At 37.8% G+C, this 22,357-nt stretch overlaps 2 protein-coding genes across 2 annotated transcripts; both read right to left on the bottom strand.

Annotated features, from left to right (window-relative positions):
• Positions 1 to 6,706: 6,706 nt before the first annotated feature.
• On the bottom strand, positions 6,707 to 15,497 carry LOC120428824 (estradiol 17-beta-dehydrogenase 11-like). Its single transcript, XM_039593931.2, has 5 exons — positions 15,494 to 15,497; positions 12,826 to 13,529; positions 7,645 to 7,717; positions 7,267 to 7,576; positions 6,707 to 7,202 (listed from the first exon to the last, which is right to left on the bottom strand). Exons 1-5 carry the CDS (start codon positions 15,495 to 15,497, stop codon positions 7,121 to 7,123), a joined length of 1,173 nt encoding a protein of 390 aa, XP_039449865.1. The 3' UTR covers positions 6,707 to 7,120.
• Positions 15,498 to 16,948: 1,451 nt separating this feature from the next.
• On the bottom strand, positions 16,949 to 18,988 carry LOC120428826 (uncharacterized oxidoreductase YoxD-like). The gene is made up of 5 exons (XM_039593933.2): positions 18,308 to 18,988; positions 17,710 to 17,782; positions 17,462 to 17,645; positions 17,275 to 17,397; positions 16,949 to 17,211 (listed from the first exon to the last, which is right to left on the bottom strand). The coding sequence occupies exons 1-5, from the start codon at positions 18,854 to 18,856 to the stop codon at positions 17,112 to 17,114; spliced, it is 1,029 nt and encodes a 342-aa protein (XP_039449867.1). The 5' UTR covers positions 18,857 to 18,988; the 3' UTR covers positions 16,949 to 17,111.
• Positions 18,989 to 22,357: the final 3,369 nt, after the last annotated feature.

Genomic DNA, 22,357 nt, shown 5'->3' with positions numbered 1-22,357 from the left:
GAACAGACGTAGCATTTTAGGGGGGAAAGAGTGTTGAAAGGTTTGGTACTATTCATTCAAATACAATGAATATTGTTACAGACTTTTTGTTATATATTCTCAAACCAAATACATTTTACTTATAGACATGATAATAATAATGCAATAGAAGTTTTGTTATTTTTTATGATTCAGAAAACATACCGTGTGATTTTCGTAGTACAGAACCCCGTTCACACTGATCATTTTAATCACATTGCTAGTTTTGGTTTTGGCAAAAAGTATAATCAACAAAAACTTTAAATAAAATTTGTACCAGCCTGAACCTATTTGTTCGATTTTTGGGTTCTTGAACACACAACAACTCGATTATCCGAAGACCTCGGAAAAATTTCACTTCGGATAATCGAACTTCAGATAATCGAAACTTCGGATAATCGAGGCTTCGGATAATCGAGTCTGGACTGTAATTGGGTCCTAAAATTAAGCTGATATTAGTGTTCACAATGATAAAGCTTATTTTTAAAGTACAATGACCCTTTTAACGACCGCAAAGGATTTAACATGGATTTTTAATTCAATTTTTAAAAATTCACTTCCCGGCCCTTCTTGGCAGAAAAGCTCCTACTTGACAGCTCGTTCCAAGGGGACCATAGTTGATCCATCGAAAAATGTTGTCTTGTTAATAACTTTTTTTTGCATAAATAAAAAAACGTCATCAGAAATGGTTTTTAATCGTGTTTCTTACCGTTGTTCAAAAAAAATTGACAAAGGGCTTTACTACCCAATTGACATCATTTAATCAACAGAATACCCGAAAATGCTGTTTGTTCGGTAAAATTGAGAGAGAAAATAACTGTTAGTCATGGAAAAAGGCTTTAGCGAAAATAAAGATTAGGGAATATGAAAATTCAGGAAAATTTAAATTTAAATAAACGGCAATTAGCGTAAGTGTCACATCGGGGAAATGGCATTCGGGGAAATGACCGATTAGGGGAAATGGCATTAGGGGATATAGCCGATTAGGGGAAATGATATTCGGGGAAATGGCGTTCGGGGATGTGGCTGATTAGGGGAAGTGGTATTCGGGGATGTGGCCAATTAGGGGAAATGATTTTCGGGGAAATGACATTCGGGGAAATGTCATTCAGGGAAATGAGCTAGACCCCCTGTGTGCATATTTAAGCCCGATTTAGAAATTATGCTTTAAGAAAAAAAATCATTGACTTTTGATCAAAAAATATTATTTTTTGGAAATAGGCTTTCGTCACACACATAGCACACTTTAAATAGCTATATCTTGGCAATGATGCATCCAAATGTTTTGAAGTTTATGTTGATAATAGTTGAAAACGTATCTGTATATGTAACCCCTTAATGTGAAACGGACCAAATGTGAAAAAATGTTTGCTTAAAAAAATTACAATATTACAATATGTAAAACTGAAGAATACAATGATCAATTAGAGTTTTTTTTTTATTTCATGTATTTTTAACATTATCGCAACATTATTTTGTATAAAAAGCATCTTATTGATACAAATTTATAAAAATCTACTAAACCAGAAAAACAAAACAAAATGTGTGTTATTAAAATATTTGAAAATTGTGTTAATGCATTAAAAATAGATTGCTCCTATAATGATAAATTGTTGCTAAAAGATTTTTCAACAATTGCTCCTCTAATTTCAACAAAATTATAAGTAATTTTACTTTTACCTGAATCGAATGTAAGTTAATTAGATTCATAATCCTGTTAACAAGAGTTCGAATCCAGAGGTGAAATCTTTTAAAGTGCAATATTAGTTCTAGGCCTTTCCCAGGCCCAGAAAATTGTGCGTTATAATATTCAAATAAGTATAGATCACCTCAGAATTTCTCAAAGATATCGTTCTTTATTTTTTCAATTTAGTTTTTGCATTTTTTGGACCGAGCCGCGTAGCCCAGTGGTAACGCTTCCACCTCGTAAGCGGTAGATCGGGGTTCAAATCCCGGCTCGGACCAACACAACTGGTGATCTTGTCCCTTCTGGATTTGATTGCTTAGTAAAGGAAAGGTAGTATCGTCACAAACTGGACCTTATCACGACACCTTAGGAAGAAAAGCTATGGAATGTTAACATTAACCTTAATATGTTAATTAAGTTGATTAATAAACTGTCACTCAGGCTTCACTGAACACCAAGATCGGGTGCGCCGTGGTGCGGTATTCGTGTCACTCTAGAACCCAAACCGAGCTGTTTATTGTCACACCATAGCAACTGTACCGAAAGCACCTTGGTACACCACCGGTGCACCCAACTGTATACCAAGATGCAACTCAACAGAATGGTTGATCCAAGTAAACCGGAGGCGACATTGTTTTGATTGAGGTTTGTTAGCCATCATTCACATCTTCGGGGTGGCCTGGCGGTTGTGATCTCCGTCTTTTAATCACGAGGTTCCTGGTTCAATCCTGACATAAATATTTTTGAGGTTTTTTTTTCAATTTTTATTATCAAAATTAGTGATTACATACATTAAAAAAATACTTCTTCGAACCTGCGACGCAAAGGGTTAAAAAATTGAATGGATTTTTGTAGTGGAATAGAGAAAACGTTCTGTATTATGCAGGCAGAAAATGCCTATTTCAGGATTATATGCACTAGAAGTTAGAGTTTATATTTCATGACACTACTAAATTCTATTCCTAAAGAATTAATCTGAATAAATAAAAACATTCAAAAAAATAAAATAATAACTATCGAGATTCGAACCAAGAACCTTCAAAATACTAATGCAGTGCCTTTGACAACCACACCATTAGGAAGTGTTGATTCTAGCTGGCTTGCTAGGCATCAAGAGTTCTAAACTTCTCCCGTGTGGTAGGCGCAGAAACCAAGTCAGTTTTGTGTACCCGATCCACACGGGTCTCCTACGAAAGGCAGAATCTCAAAAGGCCGAATCTCGAAAGGCAGAAATTCAAAAGGCCGAATTACTCGAAAGGCAGAATTCTCATAAGGCCGAATCCCAAAAGGCCGAATGCTCAAAAGGCCGAATCTCATAAGGCAAACCGCGCCCGAAAAGGCGGAAACGCATTCCAAACTTCGTTTGTAATGCGTTTCCGCCTTTTCGGGCGCGGTTTGCTATTATTATTTTTATAAACCATAGTTATGTAACAAAAAATGGTTTATAAATAAAGAAGGCATAACTTTCTAGCATTGCTACTAACTAAATTTATAATGTTTCTATTTATTTGGCGCAAAAATAGTTTTTATAATTTGAATTCATTAAAGTACAAGATTGAAACACTTTTGAAATGCTTAAACTCATTTAATTCTACTCATTTGTATGCATGGTAACAATATGATCGGTAAAGATAAACAGAATGTACTCATTATGTACTTATTTCGCTTAAAATTACAAAAAAGAACACAGTTTGTTAGTTTACTGTATCTTTGAACATCATAATCAATGAAAATCGTGAAAATATGAACAAAATTCTGAATTCCATAATCATTCTGCCTTTCGAGACATTCGGCCTTTTGAGACGTTTTGCCTTCTGAGTAAAAGACATAATTCTGCCTTTTGAATTTCGGCCTTCCAAGATTCTGCCTTTTGAGTTTCGGTCTTTTGAGGCAATCCCGATCCACACCGCCGTCACACCAAACTTTGGGTTCGATGCACCGATCAAGCTACCGAGCTGTGTCGGGTTTTTTTCGTGACGAGAAATGGTGCGCATAGAAAAACCGATATCATAGCAAACCGTTGTCACACCCGTCAAAAGGAAAGCCTGCTGTCACTAAATCCGCTTTGTAAATGCCGGCCCCGATACTCTTCACGGGAAAGAAATACTTACTTATTTTGTAATCCAGCAGAAACTTTTATGGTGCCTTCGGTATGTCCAAAGAAGGCATTTTGCATCATTAGTTTGTCCATATAATTTTCCATACAAATTTGGCAACTGTCCATACAAAAATTATACATGAAAATTTAAAAAATCTGTATCTTTTGATGGAATGTTTTGATCAATTTGGTTTCTTCGGCATAGTTGTAGGTATGGATAAAGACTACACTGAAAAAATAATGATATACGGTTAAAAAATTTAAATTTTTAATTATACTTTTTGTCACTAAAACTTGATTTGTAAAAAAAAAACATTATTTTTAACTTTTTTATTTTCTGGATTGTTTTATGGGCCATCAAATGCCAACTTTGTAGAAATTTCCAGAATTTGTAAACAATCGTTGTTTGTGTTATGATTTTTTTGAATCATTACTGATTTTATTTATATCAAAACATAAGTCGCAAAAATTTGTCAAATCCATTATTCGATGTAAAATTGAATTTGCAATCAAAAAGTACTTTATTAAAATTTTCATAAAGTACACCTTTATCAAGTTATAGCAATTTTTTGGTAACTTTTTTTTTAAATAGCCGCAGTTTTTCATTTTTTTAACGAGAGCGCATGTTTGCCCACTTTTGTAAAAAAAATAATTGAAGAGCTGAGAAAATTCTCTATATTTTGCTTTTCTAAACTTTGTTGATACGACCTTTAGTTGCTGAGATATTACCATGCAAAGATTTATAAACAGCAAAATTGATATTTTCTAAGGCTCTCCCAAACAACCCGAAACGAAAAAACGAAACTAAATTAAACATAAGTTTCAGCCGAATTAAAATATACAAAAAAATAAAATTTAAAAAGTTCCGTAGAGAATTGCTCAATCACCATGAGCCAGTCTAATGAACAGTCTCATAATTGGTAACTTACAAACGGGTTAACGCTTATAACTTATTTTTTGCGAGGATTTCGGATGGGATTCGTACTCGCACCTTTGTATTGGTGGAGTATGGCAGACTTAATTAAGATCATACAGTGGACTCTCTCGTTGTCAATATTGAAAGGACCGTCGAGAGCGGGAGTTATCAAATTAGAGAACGAAAAATCAAAGTAATCTATTTAAAGGGACTGACAAATTTATTGACAGCTGATTCAGAAGCAATATTGATATCGAGAAGATCGACAGCCAGAGAATCATATCATAATGAATATGTAAAATTGATAATTTTTACGTTTAGACCACTTTTAAAAACTACGATAAAAAAATATGTTTGTGTTTTTAAGGAGAACATACCATTTTGATATTTTTGTTAGGATTTTTCAACATCTTTTCCAGAATAAAGTGAGTGAAAAAATCGTTGGATTACTTTCAAATTTTTCTTTTGAAATAGAGAGGGAGAGGGTCGAGTCTAAAACTATTGTGTATTAATCAGCAATTGCCTTATTTCTCATTCCCCTCAGATTCTTGTGCTTGTTTGCCAAATTTTTAGAACTGGTTTCGACAAATCGGGATAAAAGAAGTTTCAATAATGTATCACTTTCGCGCACAAAATTCCCCCTCGGTCTTAAAAAGTGTTCGTAAAAAGTTGTTTTTGGACGGATTGCGAAAAAAATGCTGAATCATTCCAGCATTTGCGTCACTGTTTTGGATCACAATCAAGCATAACACTTGTTGACTTCAAGCAAATTGAAACAAGAATGTGGTTCTAAAGTGAAAATGGAGTCCGTAAGTTGTAAATTTTAAAGGTCTTCTAGGCCCCGAGGGTATTTTATATAAAAGATGCAACACTCATTACGTTCAATAAAATATTTATTAAAATCTATTATTGCACACTTTCACCCTCTGCTTAAAGCTGTCTCCAATGGAAACCCTACAGCTTTCGTGTACATTTTATATCTTAAAGTCTACAAATTATACACATTGTAGTCAATTACACCATCAACTACCATTCTGGTTTGATATCGTTGAGCATGGTATTAAAGTAGCTAATTCATCTGGCTCCTCCGGAACGTGTGTCATCGACGTTAAATAAATCACATACTATGTATGTATGTATGTATGATCCCCATACCCGCAGGCAACTTGGTCCTGGAACACATGTGAGCGCTAGGTGAACAATTCGATCATCTTTTACTCCGTAATCTGTACACCCACGTGCATAAGTTTTTTTGCACGAATTTTTATGCTACAAATACCGGCGCATAAAATAAAATGGTTTCCCTCTTCCCACCCCAAGCGCCGGAAATTTGTAGCGGGTGTAGGGACACTTTGCATAGACGCCCTTGCTCCCATCACGTCACTGAGGGTATGGAGCGACGAGAAATTAATAAGCATGCCCCCTCAGTCGAACCTTCATTAGAGAAGCAGGCAATCCACAACTCACAGCGAACGACTAAGGGAACACCCTACCACGTATATAATAAGGTTGGCGTAGGTTGACTTAAGTGAAATGTGAGAATGTTGGAGTAGATGAAGGAATATGTTGTTATTCAAATAGGAAAGGTCTCACCAAATTAGTAATCCATAATTTAGGACTTGATCAAACTTGATGGAACTTGAGATCAGGTAGCCGAAATCTTGCACCACACGAACGACAGCTACCGGCTTGACCTTAGAAGTTTCCGGACGATGGCCATCACTAAGCACACTCAATCAAAATATTGAAGCAAATTCTCGTCCACATCCAGCAGTACTTGAATGGCGTTGGTTCAGTAAGGACATTTCTGGTACACGGGGCAGGAACAACAGGAACGTTTCATTGATGGCCACTTCGTAATTGCCTCAGCTCCCATAGTTGACACTTCGCCGAAAAGGACAGCAAAGTCTCCAAAATTATACAAATTTCACTCTTTTTAAACGAAATTTAGGGACCAAAAATGACAGAGGAAAAAAAACGCGTCCTGTCGCACGCACAGTTTACTTCGATCCCCCCACGTTAAATAAATCACATACTAATGAACTAATTCTATTCTATCCCCTGAAGCTTGAATTGTTTTCTCTCTCAACTCTCAGAATGCTATTCACCATCACGCAATGTGGCTACTTAAAATGGACAATTTACATACCTCCAGCAAAATTGTGTACTTAGATGCCGACTAGGGGAAAGGGACTTTGAACTGTTTAGTTTATTCTAAGTAGAGACAAACACACACGGTTCAATCAACCAACAGTATTATTAACTATTCCTACTCTATTGTACTGAACGCACGTGCCGATGCCGTTATAACTGTATGTAATTTAGCTTTGAGCTTTCTTCTATAGGAACGGTTAGGGTGCGTCTTCGGCGCACAAAAATGTTTCCCCAAGTTGGGAGGTCGCTACTGAACTTTAGGAGTTAGGGCAGGAAGTTTTCCAAACAGTGCTTCTCCACCTATACGGAGCATCGCTCGGGGCAACATGCTGAAAACAGAAATAAAAAGTTTAGTTTGGCAAAACTCTTTTTAAAATTCAGAAATAAACCTACTCGTAGTACCGTATAAGGAATCTGACCGGTGCCGTGCTGGGGACGATCTCGGTTTTGTTCTCCAAAACCCCTTCCACGATCACATTGGCCACGTACTCGGGAGTGTGCCACGGGATCTGGAGCCCCAGGTCGTGCGTCATAAAGTCCACAAACTGCTTCCGGGTGATGATGCCGGCTGGAAAGACGCAGCTCGTGTGGATGTCCTTCTCCAGCCCGTCCATGTAGAGTTCCTCGTTGAGTGCCGCCATCAGGCCGCGCACGCCAAACTTGGTGGAGCAGTAGCAGATGGTGCGGGCCGACGGTAGGACACCTGGATTACGAAGATGAGGTTAGAAATTAGTCGGGGCTTCCGGTGAGCAACCTCTGAGTTGAACCAACCTAGCACTGAGCTGATAGCGACAATATGACCACGACGACGTTTAACCATGCCAGCCTTGAATTCTCGGATTGTCTGTGAAAATTTAATGGGTGTAGACATATCGTAAGAAGCATTTTGATTGTAGTTGTAGCCTGCCGCGTTTCAAATGAATGGTTAGGAATTGGATTGAAAAGGGAAAATAGATTATGGCTTGAAACATTAAAATAAACACCTAGCCAAAAATATTCCTCGTATAAATTAAATTGGGCAAATGTCAAAGAAGTGCTTTTATCAAATCCAATAATAAAAACGTTACTTAATCCACCTTTTGGTGGTTGGTGCCTTCCTCGCAATCATAAAGTAAATACACTACACAGCCTCAAAAAAGTGTATAACTAACTTTTGATAGGGTTGTTGGATCTTAAATCTTTTGGGCTCGTGGGAAAGGTCTTTCAAATGCCTTTCTAACAATATATAGCATCCCAAGTAACATTTTTTTTCCAGGAGTTTTACAAGAGCTCTTCAAGATAGCTACAGCATAGCAGTTTGGACCGCGGTAGGATAAAATTCTCTTCAAAACTTCTTCAGGAGTTTGGAAGAGTACTTGAAGAGAGTTTTATCCTACCGCGGTCCAAACTGCTATGCTGTAGCTATCTTGAAGAACTCTTGTAGAACTCCTGGAAAAAAATGTTACTTGGGATGACGGGTTTTCTTTCAAAAGCCACCCTTTTTACAATCTTACGAAGTTTATCTGAAATCGTTTTTTTAGCATAACTTTTGAAGTACTTTTCTAAACATCATAATATTAACTAGGGTCTTGTGGGAACCCAAGACGGATCGAATGAGACCAAAACGGTCTAAATCGGTTCGTCCAGGCCGGAGATAATCGTGTGCATATTTTTCGGTGCACGGACTCACATACAGACATACGCACAGACATTCGTTCAGAATTTGATTCTGAGTCGATAGGTATACGTGAAGGTGGGTCTATGAGGTCAAATTAAGAAGTTCATTTTTAGTGTGATTTTAAAGCCTTTCCTCATTGAGGTGAGGAAGGCAAAAAGAACAAATAATTAAAAATAAAATCAATCAAAAATAGTAGTGAACTAAAAAAGGTAGTGGACCTATAAATTTCCGAGTTGCTTTTTCGTCCTCAAAAGTTTTATTTTTTAACTTTTTTTTAAGGTTGCTGCAATTTAAATAAAAACAAAGATTTTTCATCGTTTTTGTCATTTAGCAGGCGACAAGTTGACCCGATCACGATGGTCTTGATGTATTTTTCATGATATCATATGATATTTATTATGAATCCGTAATAAATGTTTTTGGACATACAGTATGTAAAAAAAGTATTTTCACCCCTTGGGCACTAAGCACATTTTGTGATGCATGTAAACAATTTAAAGTTTGGCAGAAACCTAGTACTACGTTTTGTTCAGAAACTCATGCCGAACATTTTGCTTCAAAAAGCTCATGAAAAGCTGATTTCTCTAAAAAGTTATATAACAAATACTATTACAGAAATCAAAAAAGGTGCAAAAATTTTTTTTCGCCTTTCGAAAATTAACATAAATAAAGATATTTGTTGAGAAATCACCATAAATCCAGTCTCCCAACTCCAAATAGGTATCCTTGACTGATTTAAAAATAATTTGGATTGAATATAAAGTTCACTAAATACTAAGTATAAAAGTTTATAGAACTCAGGAAATTCTATATAAAACTTATCCAATTTTAATTTTGCAAACTTTCTTTTTAACTAAATGTCGATATACAGCAATTCTATTTGAAAAGAGCCTAAACCGAAAAAAAAATCTCCGATCGGGCTCAAAATTTTTCTGGGGGTTCCTTGGCCAAAATAATTAGACCCGTATTTTTTTGTTTGGCAATTAGGGTGACCTACATCGTGCTAGGGTGGTTCAAAAAATGGCAATTTTCGTCATTTTTCGCAAAAACCACTTTTTTATAAAAATCATATCTCCACGTCATTTCATCCGATTTTAGCTGTCTTAGACGCAAAGGAAAGGTGATGAGTTTGGCTTTTTGGGAAAATAGTAAAAAGTTTCAAAAATCTAGCTTAACTATTGAAAAAGTCGTATGAAAACTTAAAATGGCGTTTTGACCGTGTCTGGACCAAAGAGCCTATATCTGAAAATATTTTTATCTGATTTCTCGGAAAATTTCACAAAACATATCAAAAAATTGGCGATGTCGAATCGTGCGTTTCCGAGATATGATATTTTGAAAATAAAAACTAAGTTTTTCGACGCGCCACGCGCAAAAACAGGGAAATGACGAAATCGGCAAAAAAACAACTTTTCTCACTAAAACTGCGATAACTTTAAAATTTCAGCGATGACCTATATATGTCTGGGTACCAAAAGTTGCGTCTTTCAATTACGAAAATTTTGATTTTGATTTTCGAACCACCCTAGCACGATGTAGGTCACCCTAATGGCCAAACAAAAAATACGGGTCTAATTATTTTGGCCAAGGAACCCCCAGAAAAATGTTGAGCCCGATCGGAGATTTTTTTTCGGTTTAGGCTCTTTTCTAATGGAATTGCTGTATATTACCATAGAATTCCTAAATAAATAAACATTTGTATCGCTAGAATAGATTTTTCGTTGGAATTTTGTTCCAACCCGGAATTACGTCGTCGAAAAATCCGCCGGCATCCGAACCGATCCACAATTCACAAGTTAACCTATGCGGCATCGGAAAGGGCAAAAAATTTCCGATCTTTTGATACCCATACATTAAGGCTTTCTATAAAACCCACGTTTTTAAATACCTGCGCATAAAGTAAGTTTGTTCCACGAGAACAAAAATTTACGAAAGTCCATACATTTTTAGCAGATTGCTCAAACGAAACCATAACAACGTTTTTGCCTAGGTATTTAAAAACGTGGGTTTTATAGAAAACCTAGATGTATGGGTTTCAAAAGATCATCAAAAAAGCATAGTAATGTTAGATCGGGGTACGTTGACAAAGTTGAAGTGAGGCTTAATGTGTAATTTTACAGTTTTTTCAATTTGTTAAACAAAATGTATGTGTCAGTTCACATTTTCCGCATAAATTGAGTTAACTTCACCTCGAAAAGAGGTAATAATCAATCAATTAAATTTCAATCGTGGCTTAAACTTTTTTAACTGTGTGATAATTATTTTTTTTGAATAAGTGTAATTTCTACTACTTAAATTCGGTACTCCATTTGATATATCGAGAACATTCAACATAGTGAAAAAAGTGATACAGACAGCGTGTTGATAATTTGAAGGTGCACTTGACATTACATAGAATATATCGAAAGTCTTACGTCACTGATGTAATTTTACTCAGTTTCTAGTGTGAAATTACTATTATATTCGAATGGATGTTCTGTCAGAAAATATTTGTTTCATCTTTTTTAGGTTAGGCCGTTGCAAATATTTTTCAAAGTTAATGTCGCCCTCCCCCCCCCATTCTTCAAAGTTGGCCTGAATATTCAGGGGGCAAAATTTTTTTTTTCGAAAAACTTCAAAAATTTAATGAAAATTAAAGTTTAATCAACTGAAAACCAGTTAAAATGCATTTTCCCACGTTTAAAATCATATTTAGCATGTTTGAACTCCTTTGAAAACATTTTAAATTTTCATGAATTACCAATGTACAGTCCCACGATATGTTTTTTTTTTTGCGAAAAAAAAAATTTCCGTCAATAATAGATATTTTCAATACTAATGATTGGAAAGCAACTGTACGCCTGTAAAATGCATTTTAAAACACTTTTTTCATTCAAATGTTGAAACCTAGGCTTGTAATTTTAATTTTTATATTGTATATTTTTTTCAAAAATGTCTATTTTTGAGCCACTTTGGCCACCAATACTTTAACCACAAACATCACCCGCGTGTAGGGCAGATCTTTGCGCATATTTTGGTATATATTGCATTTAAGTTTTGTGCATCTTAGAGCTCAGTACAGGCCTTCAAAATTTGGTATTTTTTTTTTTTTCAAAAAATCGGCCCCTGCAAAAAAGATATGCGTCGCACCTTGCGAAGCCCGAGACTCCTTTTGAATTTGCTGGGGCCAATTTTTGAAAATAAATGCTCAAAACTCCAATGTTATTTATACCAAAACATGCACATTTTTGAAAAAAATGTTTTTTTACGGGTCTAGTCGCCCTTCAATTCTTTTAAAATTGAAGGGCGGAGCGCCAGCTCCTGGTACGTCCAATCAAGCTCATATTTGAGATTTGGGCTCAGTACGCCCACCGGAACCAGCCACTGATTGCCCGCCAAAATTTCATTTTTGTTACGTCCTAGTCTATAAACATCTTTTTTTGAAAACTACTAAATTAAAAACTATCTTTTGTTCACAGTCACCCCATCTCATGGTACGGACCACGACTGGTGGTTTATCGAAAACATAATTTTCCAACCGGCTCCACCAGCCTTAAAAACTGATTGACTATTTTCGCAATAACAACATTTTTTTCCGATACCCTGCCTGGTGCCTATGCGAACATACTGTCAAGGTTAATGTTTCACTGGACACTGCACAGCGCAACAAAAAAGTCGTCCACTTTGCAAAACTGTTCTTCTGTAATCGCGATAACTGCCAACTCAACCGCAAACGCACATTTGAAACGGATTCAAATGAGGTGCGTGAACATTCGTTGATTTTACAATTTAAGTGTTTTTTCCGAAAAAGGAAAATTCTAATTAAGTTATTAAGTTTACACTGCACTGGTCGTTTGCGGATCGGTGTCATCGACTTTGTATGCCAAGCGCCACCGTGGCGTCGTTCGACCACAAATTTGTTTGCATTAATGCAACACTGCCCGGCTTGACCTTCCGAAGTCAATTACGCCGGTTTGCGTCTCCGCTGAGCTGGAGCCACCCATCGTACATGCACACGAGAAGCCACGAGGGTAATTAGATTCGTTTGCTAATCGATCAACGGCACCAGATGTTTAATGGTCACACCACGGCACTATGGGTGATATTAAAGTTAAAGGATCGCCAGCATTTCTGATTTTTTACTTGGCTAAAATTGTTATAAAATCACCTTTTCACTTTAAGATTAACGTGATCTAAACGTTATAAATTCAAAAAGTTCAAACAAAATGAAAATTATTTCCGACTCCAGTTTTCCGGTTCTCCGGTTTGCCCATTGTGCATAACTGTTTCAAGTTCAAGCTTGCAACAATACCTACCCAAAAGTGGGACACCAAATTGACGCCCAATATCCGCTGCACGTCCTCGGGGGTTCCCTCCGAGAGGGAAAGCATGGCCAACAGGCCAGCATTGTTGACCAGCACGTCAACGGGTCCCAGAGATTGCTCGATGTCCTGTCTGAGCTGTGCCACCGATTTGTGGTCCGCAACGTCCACCTTGAATGCATTGGCCTTGACACCTTGCTGCTGCAGTTCCTTGGCCGTTTTCTGAGCACTGATCAGGTCAATGTCCGCGACCGCCACGGAGCAACCCTCCTTGGCGAACCGTTCACAGAGAGCCTTCCCGAGTCCGTTCGCACCACCCGTCACCAGAACCACCTGGCCCCGGATGGACTTCTGCTGGGCGGGTAGAAACAGGCGCACAAAGTTCACCACGTAAAACTGCGTGCACATCGCTAGGAACTTGACCAGTTTTGGTACGACTTCAACCAGCACGAACTTCACTTGCTTCTCGAACCGTTCATAGCTGAACGGAGTCGATTTCCGCTTCTTGGGCCGATCACTCGCAAGGGCCGGTTCGTACTGACCGTCCTTATGCTTAAAGTACTGATCTTGGAACGCCATCGCACGAATGCTACTGAACACACTTAGAACACACCACTTTGTCGACAACCGAATGACCCGGCACTGTGCGCGGTTTGAGCGCAACTGAGTCGATGAGAGCTGCAACGGCTTAACCGTACCTTCAAATATAATCTGCGTCTAACGTCTTACAAAGCCAGTGGCGACGCACGCGCATGTACGACGGAGAATGTCCACTTTGAACGGGTGAGATTTAGGACTGAGCAGGTTCTGGGCACGTTCTAGCTTCCTCCAATCACAAAAGTTAGCTACCGGATTCGAACAAAAAGTGGAAAACTAAGTAAGTTGAACTCTATGGCAAAGGTGGAGGTCGGTCGATTCGAAATGACAACACATTTCTTCTAATGTGTTTAATATCTTGTTAAAGCTTACCTAATGGTGAATGAGCGTGACCATTAGTGATTGGAGAAATTATTTGTGTAAGACACGCTTGTTAACACTAAACGCATTATGTCATCTTATTATCTTCTGAATGTAAATTATTGTGTTGGGACTTTTCTTAACTTTTGGTTGATGAATATTTTTTAGATTTTATTAAATCACCTTTTCATTTTGACATTTTTTTCGGAAATGGATAAATGAATTAAAATTATCACCACCACTTTTGGAAATCACATGTTAATGAAGTAAATTTCATAGCTATGTCTCATTCAATTGAGAGATCGCCTAAGATTTTTTCATTCAGTACAATGATAGATTCTTGCCTCGAAAATGAGTTTATTGGTGTCAAAATATTACTTTCTTCACATACTTAATAACAAAATCCATTTCATTATACAGCAATTCCCCACGAAAACAGCATGATTCGAAAAAAAGCTCTCCGGTCGGGCTCAAAATTCATTAGGGTGACCTACACCGTGTTAGGGTGGTCGAAAAATTGCCATTTTTTTCTATTTTCGCAAAAACGGTCTTTTTGAAAGAATCATAACTCCGCACCATTTCAACCAATTTTAGCTGTCTTGAGTGCAAACGAAGGGGTATTAGATAAGCTTTTATGGTAAAATAGTTAAATGTTTCAAATATCTAGCCTAACATTTAAAAAGGTCAATATTCCAAGATACGATTTTTTTTTGAAAATAAAAACCGGATTTTTCGATGCACGGGAAAATGAAGAAAACGGCAAAAAATCGACTACCAAATTTTTCGTAATTGAAAGACGCAACGTCAACTTCAAGACAGCTAAAATCGGTTAAAATGGGGCGGAGTTATGATTTTTGAAAAAGGTGATTTTTGCAAAAATCGACGAAAACGGCCATTTTTCGGACCACCCTAACACGGCGTAGCTTACCCTAATAGCCAATCAAAAAAATACGGGTCTAATATAATTTCAGCCAAGGAACCCCCAGAAAAACTTTGAGCCCCATTCGGAGACATTTTTTTCCATATCATGCTGTTTTCGTGGGGAATTGCTGTATATAATAACAAAATATTGTCTGTGTCAAGCAAAGCAAAGAATCCAGAAATTATTTTATTGATTAACTTAACTACATCGTATAGAGAGTTATGAGCAATCCAGAACGTTAAATTTTTAACAATGTTTTCAAGTACATTATTATCTGGGTGCTGAAAAGACAGAATGCGTAACGTGATTTTAGAATGCTCCCCACTGCTCCTCCCTTATACATCTGCACTACAGCTGTAAACATAAACAAAGTGGAAGGCTATGTTCAAGCTCAATCGTGACATATTTTTTGCTGCGGAAATGACTTGTTTTGATTTTTTAAAAATCTGTTCATGTTAAAATTTTCGTTGAAAAATTAAGGGCTTCGTACTTTTTTTGTTCGTAGACTAATCGATGGGCGGCTAAAAGAGGCCTTTCTTGATTTCCACGTGACGAAATATTGCGTCAGAAGTGGGTGGAATTTTGGGAATCAGAAGAACAACCGAATCGAAGTTCCGAGATTATGTATCTTTAAAGCGCAATAATAATGTTGGAGTAAGATTATTCAATATTATTTGGCATGTGCCATTCATTGAAAATTCGTCGCTAATATTTCAAAAAACGTCATAAACGTAGGTTTTGCTTAAGACATAGCGCTTATTGAAATGCTAGCGACGAATTTACCCATTCTCGATTTCTACCCTCTTTTTAAGATTTGTTTACGTCGAATACCGCAAAAGCTCGACACCAGCGACAAAATAAATTATAGATCGATTACAATACTTTCCACTTCTTGGTATCATTTTGCGAACAGTAAATTGGTTCCACTTTGACAGTTCTAAATTGAGGCCGCTTTACGAACAACTATTCTGCACCCAGATTATTATTGATTACCAATCCTTACACAGTAAAAAACAATGTAAATTTGGAAGCTGTAATTTTGGAAAGTTGAATATCACATCTTTTATGATATAATTTTACCACATTTTCGACTGAAAAAGTGACATTACACCAGAAAAGTTGTAAAATTACACATTTCCATAGGTAAAATTACACCTTTTTTCTGACATAAAAGATGTACCCCTTCCCAGATGTAATATTACCATGATTTTTTTTTCTATGTACAAGTATGCCAAATAAATATAATACTATTGGCCGCAACTAAGAAATTTTATCATATACGCTATTTTTAGTCTCTAATGACCCAATTTTTTTGCACCTTCTTTTTGATTTTTGTAATAGTATTTGTTATAGAACTTTTCATGGGAATCATAAAAAAGCTTGGGAGCTTTTTGTAGCAAAATGTTCGGCAAGAGTTTCCGAACAAAACTTTGTACTAGGTTTGTGTCAAACTTTAAATTGTTTGCATGTTTCATCACAAAATGTGCATAGTGCCCAAGGGGTGTAAATACATTTTTCACATACTTCAAATTTTGAATTGATAGTAAAATCTAGAAGAGTAAAACGGAGAAACCAAAGAACTCACCTACGAAATTCAATTACATAAGCCGAAAGCTATTTACGTTACAGTCATGTCACCCGCAAGTAAAACTGTAGCACGTTCCGTCACGTTACCGCAAAACACCCATGATCACGCTTATCTGGGATTGAACATCTTGGCCGGAACCGCGCGGCACAGCTTTTCGCAGCTCAATCAGCGAGCCCCAACTGATCCGGCACACATTAGCTCGGCCCGTCGACTTTACGGGGTCAATTATCTTTGTTTACTTTGAGCTAACTAACTAGCTGGGAGCTTCTACCTTTGTATTGCACCTTGTAAGCATTACCGGCTCTGGCGTATTAAGGCAAAACGTTGTGCAAATATGCACTGATCTGTTTTGTTGAAAAATTTTGAAGGTGTAAATTCATTCATTCAAATTATTGTTAATCGGAAGATTTGATCAACATCTAACCTCACAGACAATTGCTCATAATTTGATTCTGAGGTGGGTCTACGAGGCCCAATTATGAAGTTCGAGTGATTTTATAGTCTGTGAGGAAGGCTAAAAAGGTTTCAACATTTCCCAATATTTGTTTGTGTGCATCTGGTTCAGGATTGCTTTATTGCCAATTCTTATCAGATTGAATGAATCAGATTGCTTCAGTAAATTTATAATCCTCTCGAAAAAAGTTGCCCAGACTTTTTTTTTGCAACTAAACGCCTGATTCTATATTAAACTTGATTGGGTGATTTATGATACTGTATCTAAGAATTACAAAAAATATTCACGTCACAACTTATTTAGTACATTTACAACTCAGGTTAAAGTGATAATAAATGCCAAAACATGGTACTGCCACTTTACGATTCACCGTTTAGCAAAGATTTCCTATAGCCCAAACGTGGCACGTTATCTACAAAGATGTCCATCACCAGTCGATTGATGCCATTCGGCATTAACCTGCAATAAGATTAATCAATCAGTTCTCGTTAATGATAGTGATTATCAGCCACTTGATCTTACGAGTACAGCTTGAGCATTAGCTGCATGTACAGCGGGGACGCGATCACTTCGCAGCGGTTCTTCAACACCCCATCGATCGCCAAATCAGCAACCTCGTCCGGCGTTTGAATTGGGACGCGACATCTGGCGAGGAGTAGAAAAAATGATTTCTGGGGGGTAACAGCTCACTTTACCAAGCAAAACTCACCCCAGCTGGTGCAAATAGTCTAGGAACTCCTGCCGGGTGGCCACAAAGCCCGGGTAGACGCAGGTAACAAAGATCTCGTTCCCGTACCCGTTCATGTAGAACTCCTCGTTGAGCGCCTCCATCAGCCCGCGAACGCCGAACTTGGTGGCGCTGTAGCAGACGGTGCGGCCAAAGGCTACGATACCTATGAGTAACACGCAGATTAGACGCAAAGTGTATGGCGTGAGTTGGGTTTACTCAAGCGTTACCGAACGTAGACGATACTGCCACAATGTGGCCACGGCGACGCTCCATCATGCCGTTCTTGAAGGCACGGATCGCCTAGAACGAGAGAGAAAGTTTGCCAATTCAACAAAAAAGCAATTATTTATGAATAACTGTGTACTGCTTACAAAATCATCCTGTCATTATCGACTGCTAATCCATGAAGGTTAATTCTAGACTTGGTTCTAACGTTGCTTTGTTTAATAATCGTGCCAAAACAAAGAATTTGATTAGCTGTTCACACGACCTCCCGGAGGTTGATCTAAACTAATCACAGAAACGATTAATAGAATCTCACTTTGAAGAATTGCCTAAAAAATTTCTCATTTGTTTAAAATTAACTAGGAAAAACAGTAACTGTCACCAAATCTTCATTCACAATGCCCTATCCAACAATTACACAACAACACGACACTCTCTTCAGTGTCAATCAAATTCAGCTATTTCGCTTAATATGGCTCGAATTCCTTTCCCGTTAATTATTCATCTCGTGTCAGCACATTGTACAACCTGTTGCACCAGAATACACACGCGTTGAACCTAAAGGTGTCGCCAGACCGGTTCCCTTCTAGAATAACTCACCCAGAAGTGCGACGCTAGATTGACGTTAATGATCCGCTGGACATCCTCGGGCGTTCCCTCAGACAGCGAAAGCATCGCGAGCAATCCGGCATTGTTGACCAGAATGTCAACGGGTCCCAGTTTGGCTTCCACGTCGGACTTCAGCTGTTCAACAGACTTTTGATCCCCAACGTCCACCAGGAACGGTTCCGCTCGAACTCCAAGATCGCGCACCTCCTGGGCCGTTCTCTGAGCTGCGATCAAATCAATATCGGCAACGGCCACCTGGCAACCCTCCCTAGCCAACCGCAGACACAGCGACCGTCCAAGTCCATTACCACCGCCGGTCACTAATGCCAGCTGCCCCCGGATCGATTTGCGCCTCGTTCCCAGGAACAGTCGGAACAGCTCACCGAGCAACGTTGGAATGAACAACACTATTACACGCATTACTTTGAACACAATTCCATACCAATCCTTGGGCGACTTTTGCCTCCCAAGTAGGTCCCTGGCAGCTGGGACGTACTCGCCGTCCTGATGCTTGAAGTACTTAACCTGGTCAGTGTCCATCGCGTTACTGGTCTGAAATGGGTGCTACATTTTCACCAAAAATCGCCTGAACTTTAGCAGCGAAGGCGTTCAAAATTCCGCAAGGATCCACATGGCTGATTTTGGTCTCCCATGCACCGCCATTCGACTCTGGGCCAGACCAAAATAAAACACGGATGCATGAGAGTGGAACAAAATGATCTTTAAAGTGATGTGATGATACAGGTCTGACGTATCGTCGCCGTCGTGCTAACTTGTCGTACGTCAATTTTGGGCCAAATTGAGTTAAGAACGCAATTTTGTGCAGCTCACAATGCCTCATCTTTTGACCTTCACAGATCCTCAAAATTCGATATCAATTCTGAGATATTCAATAAAAAACCGAAAAAAGTACGTGCATTTTTGTCATTTTTCATATATGAAAGAAGTTTCAATCTTGTCGTGCTTTCTTGACACAGCCTGAAAATGGATGTAAGTGCGACAAATGGCCAAAGGAATTTCAAGTCAGAACGCGTTTGACACAGGTACGAGCTCTACTAGCGTAAACACTTTCAATTCCCTATAACTCGGGACTCCGGCAACCAAATTCAACCAAACTTCGGGGCAATGCATTGAACATTCTAACCAAACAAAACGTGTTTGTCATTGTTTACATTGCGTGCTCTAGTTTTTGTTTATTCAAGGTCAAACATTAAAACGCGTTTGTCTGGGAACGCCAAAAAGGTAAGAACGACATGATATCACGACAGCGTCGATATGTAAAATATAGCGGGAGAGGGGGTAATATGCACCCCTCGGGGCAAAATGCACCCCCTCTTTTTTCGGTATTGGGAAGAATTGTCTAAGAAAAAATCATAGAAATTGGAAGCTTATTATTGCTAAACCATGCTGGAAAAATTTGAGCTTCGTAGTATGAAATCAGTTTAAGTTATTTGTAAAACATTTTCATGATGTGTTTTCATCTAATTTTCATTGAATTTTCATTATGATTTTTGGACAATATAAAAAGCATTTATTGATTTTGTAAATATTTTTAATTAAATTTTCTGCAAAAAGCATCGTCGGGGCAAAATGTACCGCTGTGAAGCTCATTTGTAAAAACAGCGGTGTCATCTAGTGGTGACTAGTGAAAACTGCTTTCACCAGGTGCATTTAGTCCCATGTTGTAGTTCATTTTGCCCCAATGTTGCGGTGCGTATTGCCCCGCATGGTTGTTTGAAATGAATCATTTTTTTTTAGAAATTTGATATTTTCGAACAATTTTGAGGTTTTTGGTTTAAAAAAAATCGAAATCGACTATAAATTGGAAACGGTAGAGTTATTTGATCAATGCAAGGATCTATGTCATTTTCAAATGATATGCCATTTGTTCTTTTTTTTTGTTATTGTTGTTGCCATTTGTTCTTAAACAAATATTCTTCAAGGAGAAGAACTAGGTTCGTTCCTTACAAAACGCCAATTTTCCCACAAGTTTCTAAGAGTTAATAATCTATTTTTTCTCAGATTATCTTAAAATCATCTTTCAAAATCATTTTGTTTATAACTTGTAAAGCACTGTCCCAAGCTTTATATTTTTTATAGGGAATTGTGGAAGCCCAAACCGGATCGGATAGAACAAATCTGACCAAAGTCCGTTCGGCTTAAAATGTTGAATAGAGTGGGATTTGTCAAAATCTAGATTTTTATCAAATTAAAAAAAAAAACAAGCCTTACCCGACAAACTTCGTTTAGCCATTTTTTCGTTTGTTGACGTTTTTTTATTTTTTGCTTATTCAACCTCCTGTGTTCAAAATATGATTTTACCGTAACTTTCTCCATACAATTTGCCGATGCTCCGGAATCGGTTCCAGAGTGGCCAAAGTGTCAATAAGTTAGCGTAAGAACCTTCCTTGGGCTTATATGAACCCAACGCAACAAAAAACAGATTGCAGATGTTTTTTTGAATATTTTGGTTTTTGAGTACCACTTCGCCTTCCCGTGCCAAAAATTCGAGCAATGTTAATTTTCTCTAACTGAAATTTGGTTGGTTTCACATAACACATACATTAGCAGAGTCCTTGATGGAGGTTAACTTTTCTGCACATGAAGTCATGGGGACCATATAACGAGGCAAAATTTGTGTGTGTGTTTGTTTTTTTTCGCTAACCCGCGGGCCCTTTTCCGAAAGTATTCGCAGAGAAATGGGAAAAATCCAAAGAAAAACAATCCACCATCCATCTTTCCTCTGACCTTCTCCCCCACCTACCGTGACACGTGGCAACGGAGCCGCCCTGGCACGTGAAACAAACAACGGTCTAGCTAGCTGAAAGGCACGCGCATTTCCCCGCAGCGGGGGTGGAGCGTTGGGCGGGAGGAGCAGTGGGAAAACACGAGAAAAATTAGATTTCTTCTGGCTGTTTATGAGCGTTGCGTTTTCCGCCACCACTCGGGGTGGAAGTCCCGGGAAGCCGCCGGAAACCACTTATGATGCTGTTGATAGCATTGCTGTTGAATTTTGCATCACATTCATCTCCGACGACGACCGACGCACACGGAATTCGAGCTTGCGGGGGTGGATACCAGCGTCTTCAAGCGTCTGTTTCTGTTGGGGCTATGTGTTGGGTGTCGTGGACAGAGATTTGCAGAAAATATTTCTGTTGAAATTTTGTATCATGCAAGTACGAAATACCTGTTTTTAAATTGTTGCACTGCAACTTAGGGAGTTTTTTGTCATATAATTCAAAAATTGTCTCAATCCTGCAACTATCCTATTGTAATTAATGTATGTTTTCGGAAATGGTCACTCATGGTCACTCATGGTCACTATTTTTTAAAATCAAAAAACTGCAAAAGTAGCCTATAATTTTCGTATGGTCATAAGAATCATTTTCCCATAATTAACTCAAAAATATTTTTTTCAAAATTCAGGCTTGAAAGGGTTAAATCAAACTTTCGGTGGCTTTAACTTGGAAACCGTGCCCTTTATCAAAAAATCTGTAAAGTACCTTTCGATTGTAAATTTAATTTTACATAAACAAATAAAGTCAAATTTGTTTTTGCATGAAATTTCGATTATTTCCAAAAAACACTGTTTTTTCAAAAAATCATTACTCGGCGGCAGTTTTATTGACCATGTTTCTCTATGGCTCAAAAGTTACGAGTTTTTGTCCCCTAAAACATATCAAAAAATCTCGAAAATAAAAAAAATACGTATTTTGGGAAATCGAGTGTTTGTGGTAAAAAGGTTGATTTAAAAAATATGCATTTTTTTCTGTGTACCTGTTTTTTTCTTAATAGTCCTCTACAATACCAACAACTTTGCCGAAGACACCAAATTGATCAGAAAATTCACTCAAAAGTTGCAGCTGTTTGAATATGTACGTACCATTTTTGTATGAACAGCTGCCAAAATTGTATGAAGACTGGTATGGGTGAACCAATGACACAAAATAGCTTATTTGGTCATATGGAAGGACCCCACAATGTTTGAGCCAAATCAAAAAATGTAAATACAATCCATTTCCGGTTTTTAGCCGTTTTAGT

This window comes from Culex pipiens, chromosome 3, assembly GCF_016801865.2.
Source record: "Culex pipiens pallens isolate TS chromosome 3, TS_CPP_V2, whole genome shotgun sequence".
NCBI classification, from domain to species: domain Eukaryota; kingdom Metazoa; phylum Arthropoda; class Insecta; order Diptera; family Culicidae; genus Culex; species Culex pipiens.
This window is presented reverse-complemented; position numbering and strand designations above follow the sequence as displayed.

Coding starts and splice junctions, on each gene's coding strand:
- LOC120428824 (XM_039593931.2), bottom strand. Junction 7,718..12,825: donor ATTTGGTGTCCCACTTTTGG/GTAGGTATTGTT, acceptor AAATTTTCACAG/ACAATCCGAGAATTCAAGGC. Junction 7,203..7,266: donor TTCCTTATACGGTACTACGA/GTAGGTTTATTT, acceptor TTCTGTTTTCAG/CATGTTGCCCCGAGCGATGC.
- LOC120428826 (XM_039593933.2), bottom strand. CDS start 18,856: ATGGACACTGACCAGGTTAAGTACTTCAAGCATCAGGACGGCGAGTAC. Junction 17,646..17,709: donor GGCAGTATCGTCTACGTTCG/GTAACGCTTGAG, acceptor TGTTACTCATAG/GTATCGTAGCCTTTGGCCGC. Junction 17,212..17,274: donor CTAATGCTCAAGCTGTACTC/GTAAGATCAAGT, acceptor ATCTTATTGCAG/GTTAATGCCGAATGGCATCA.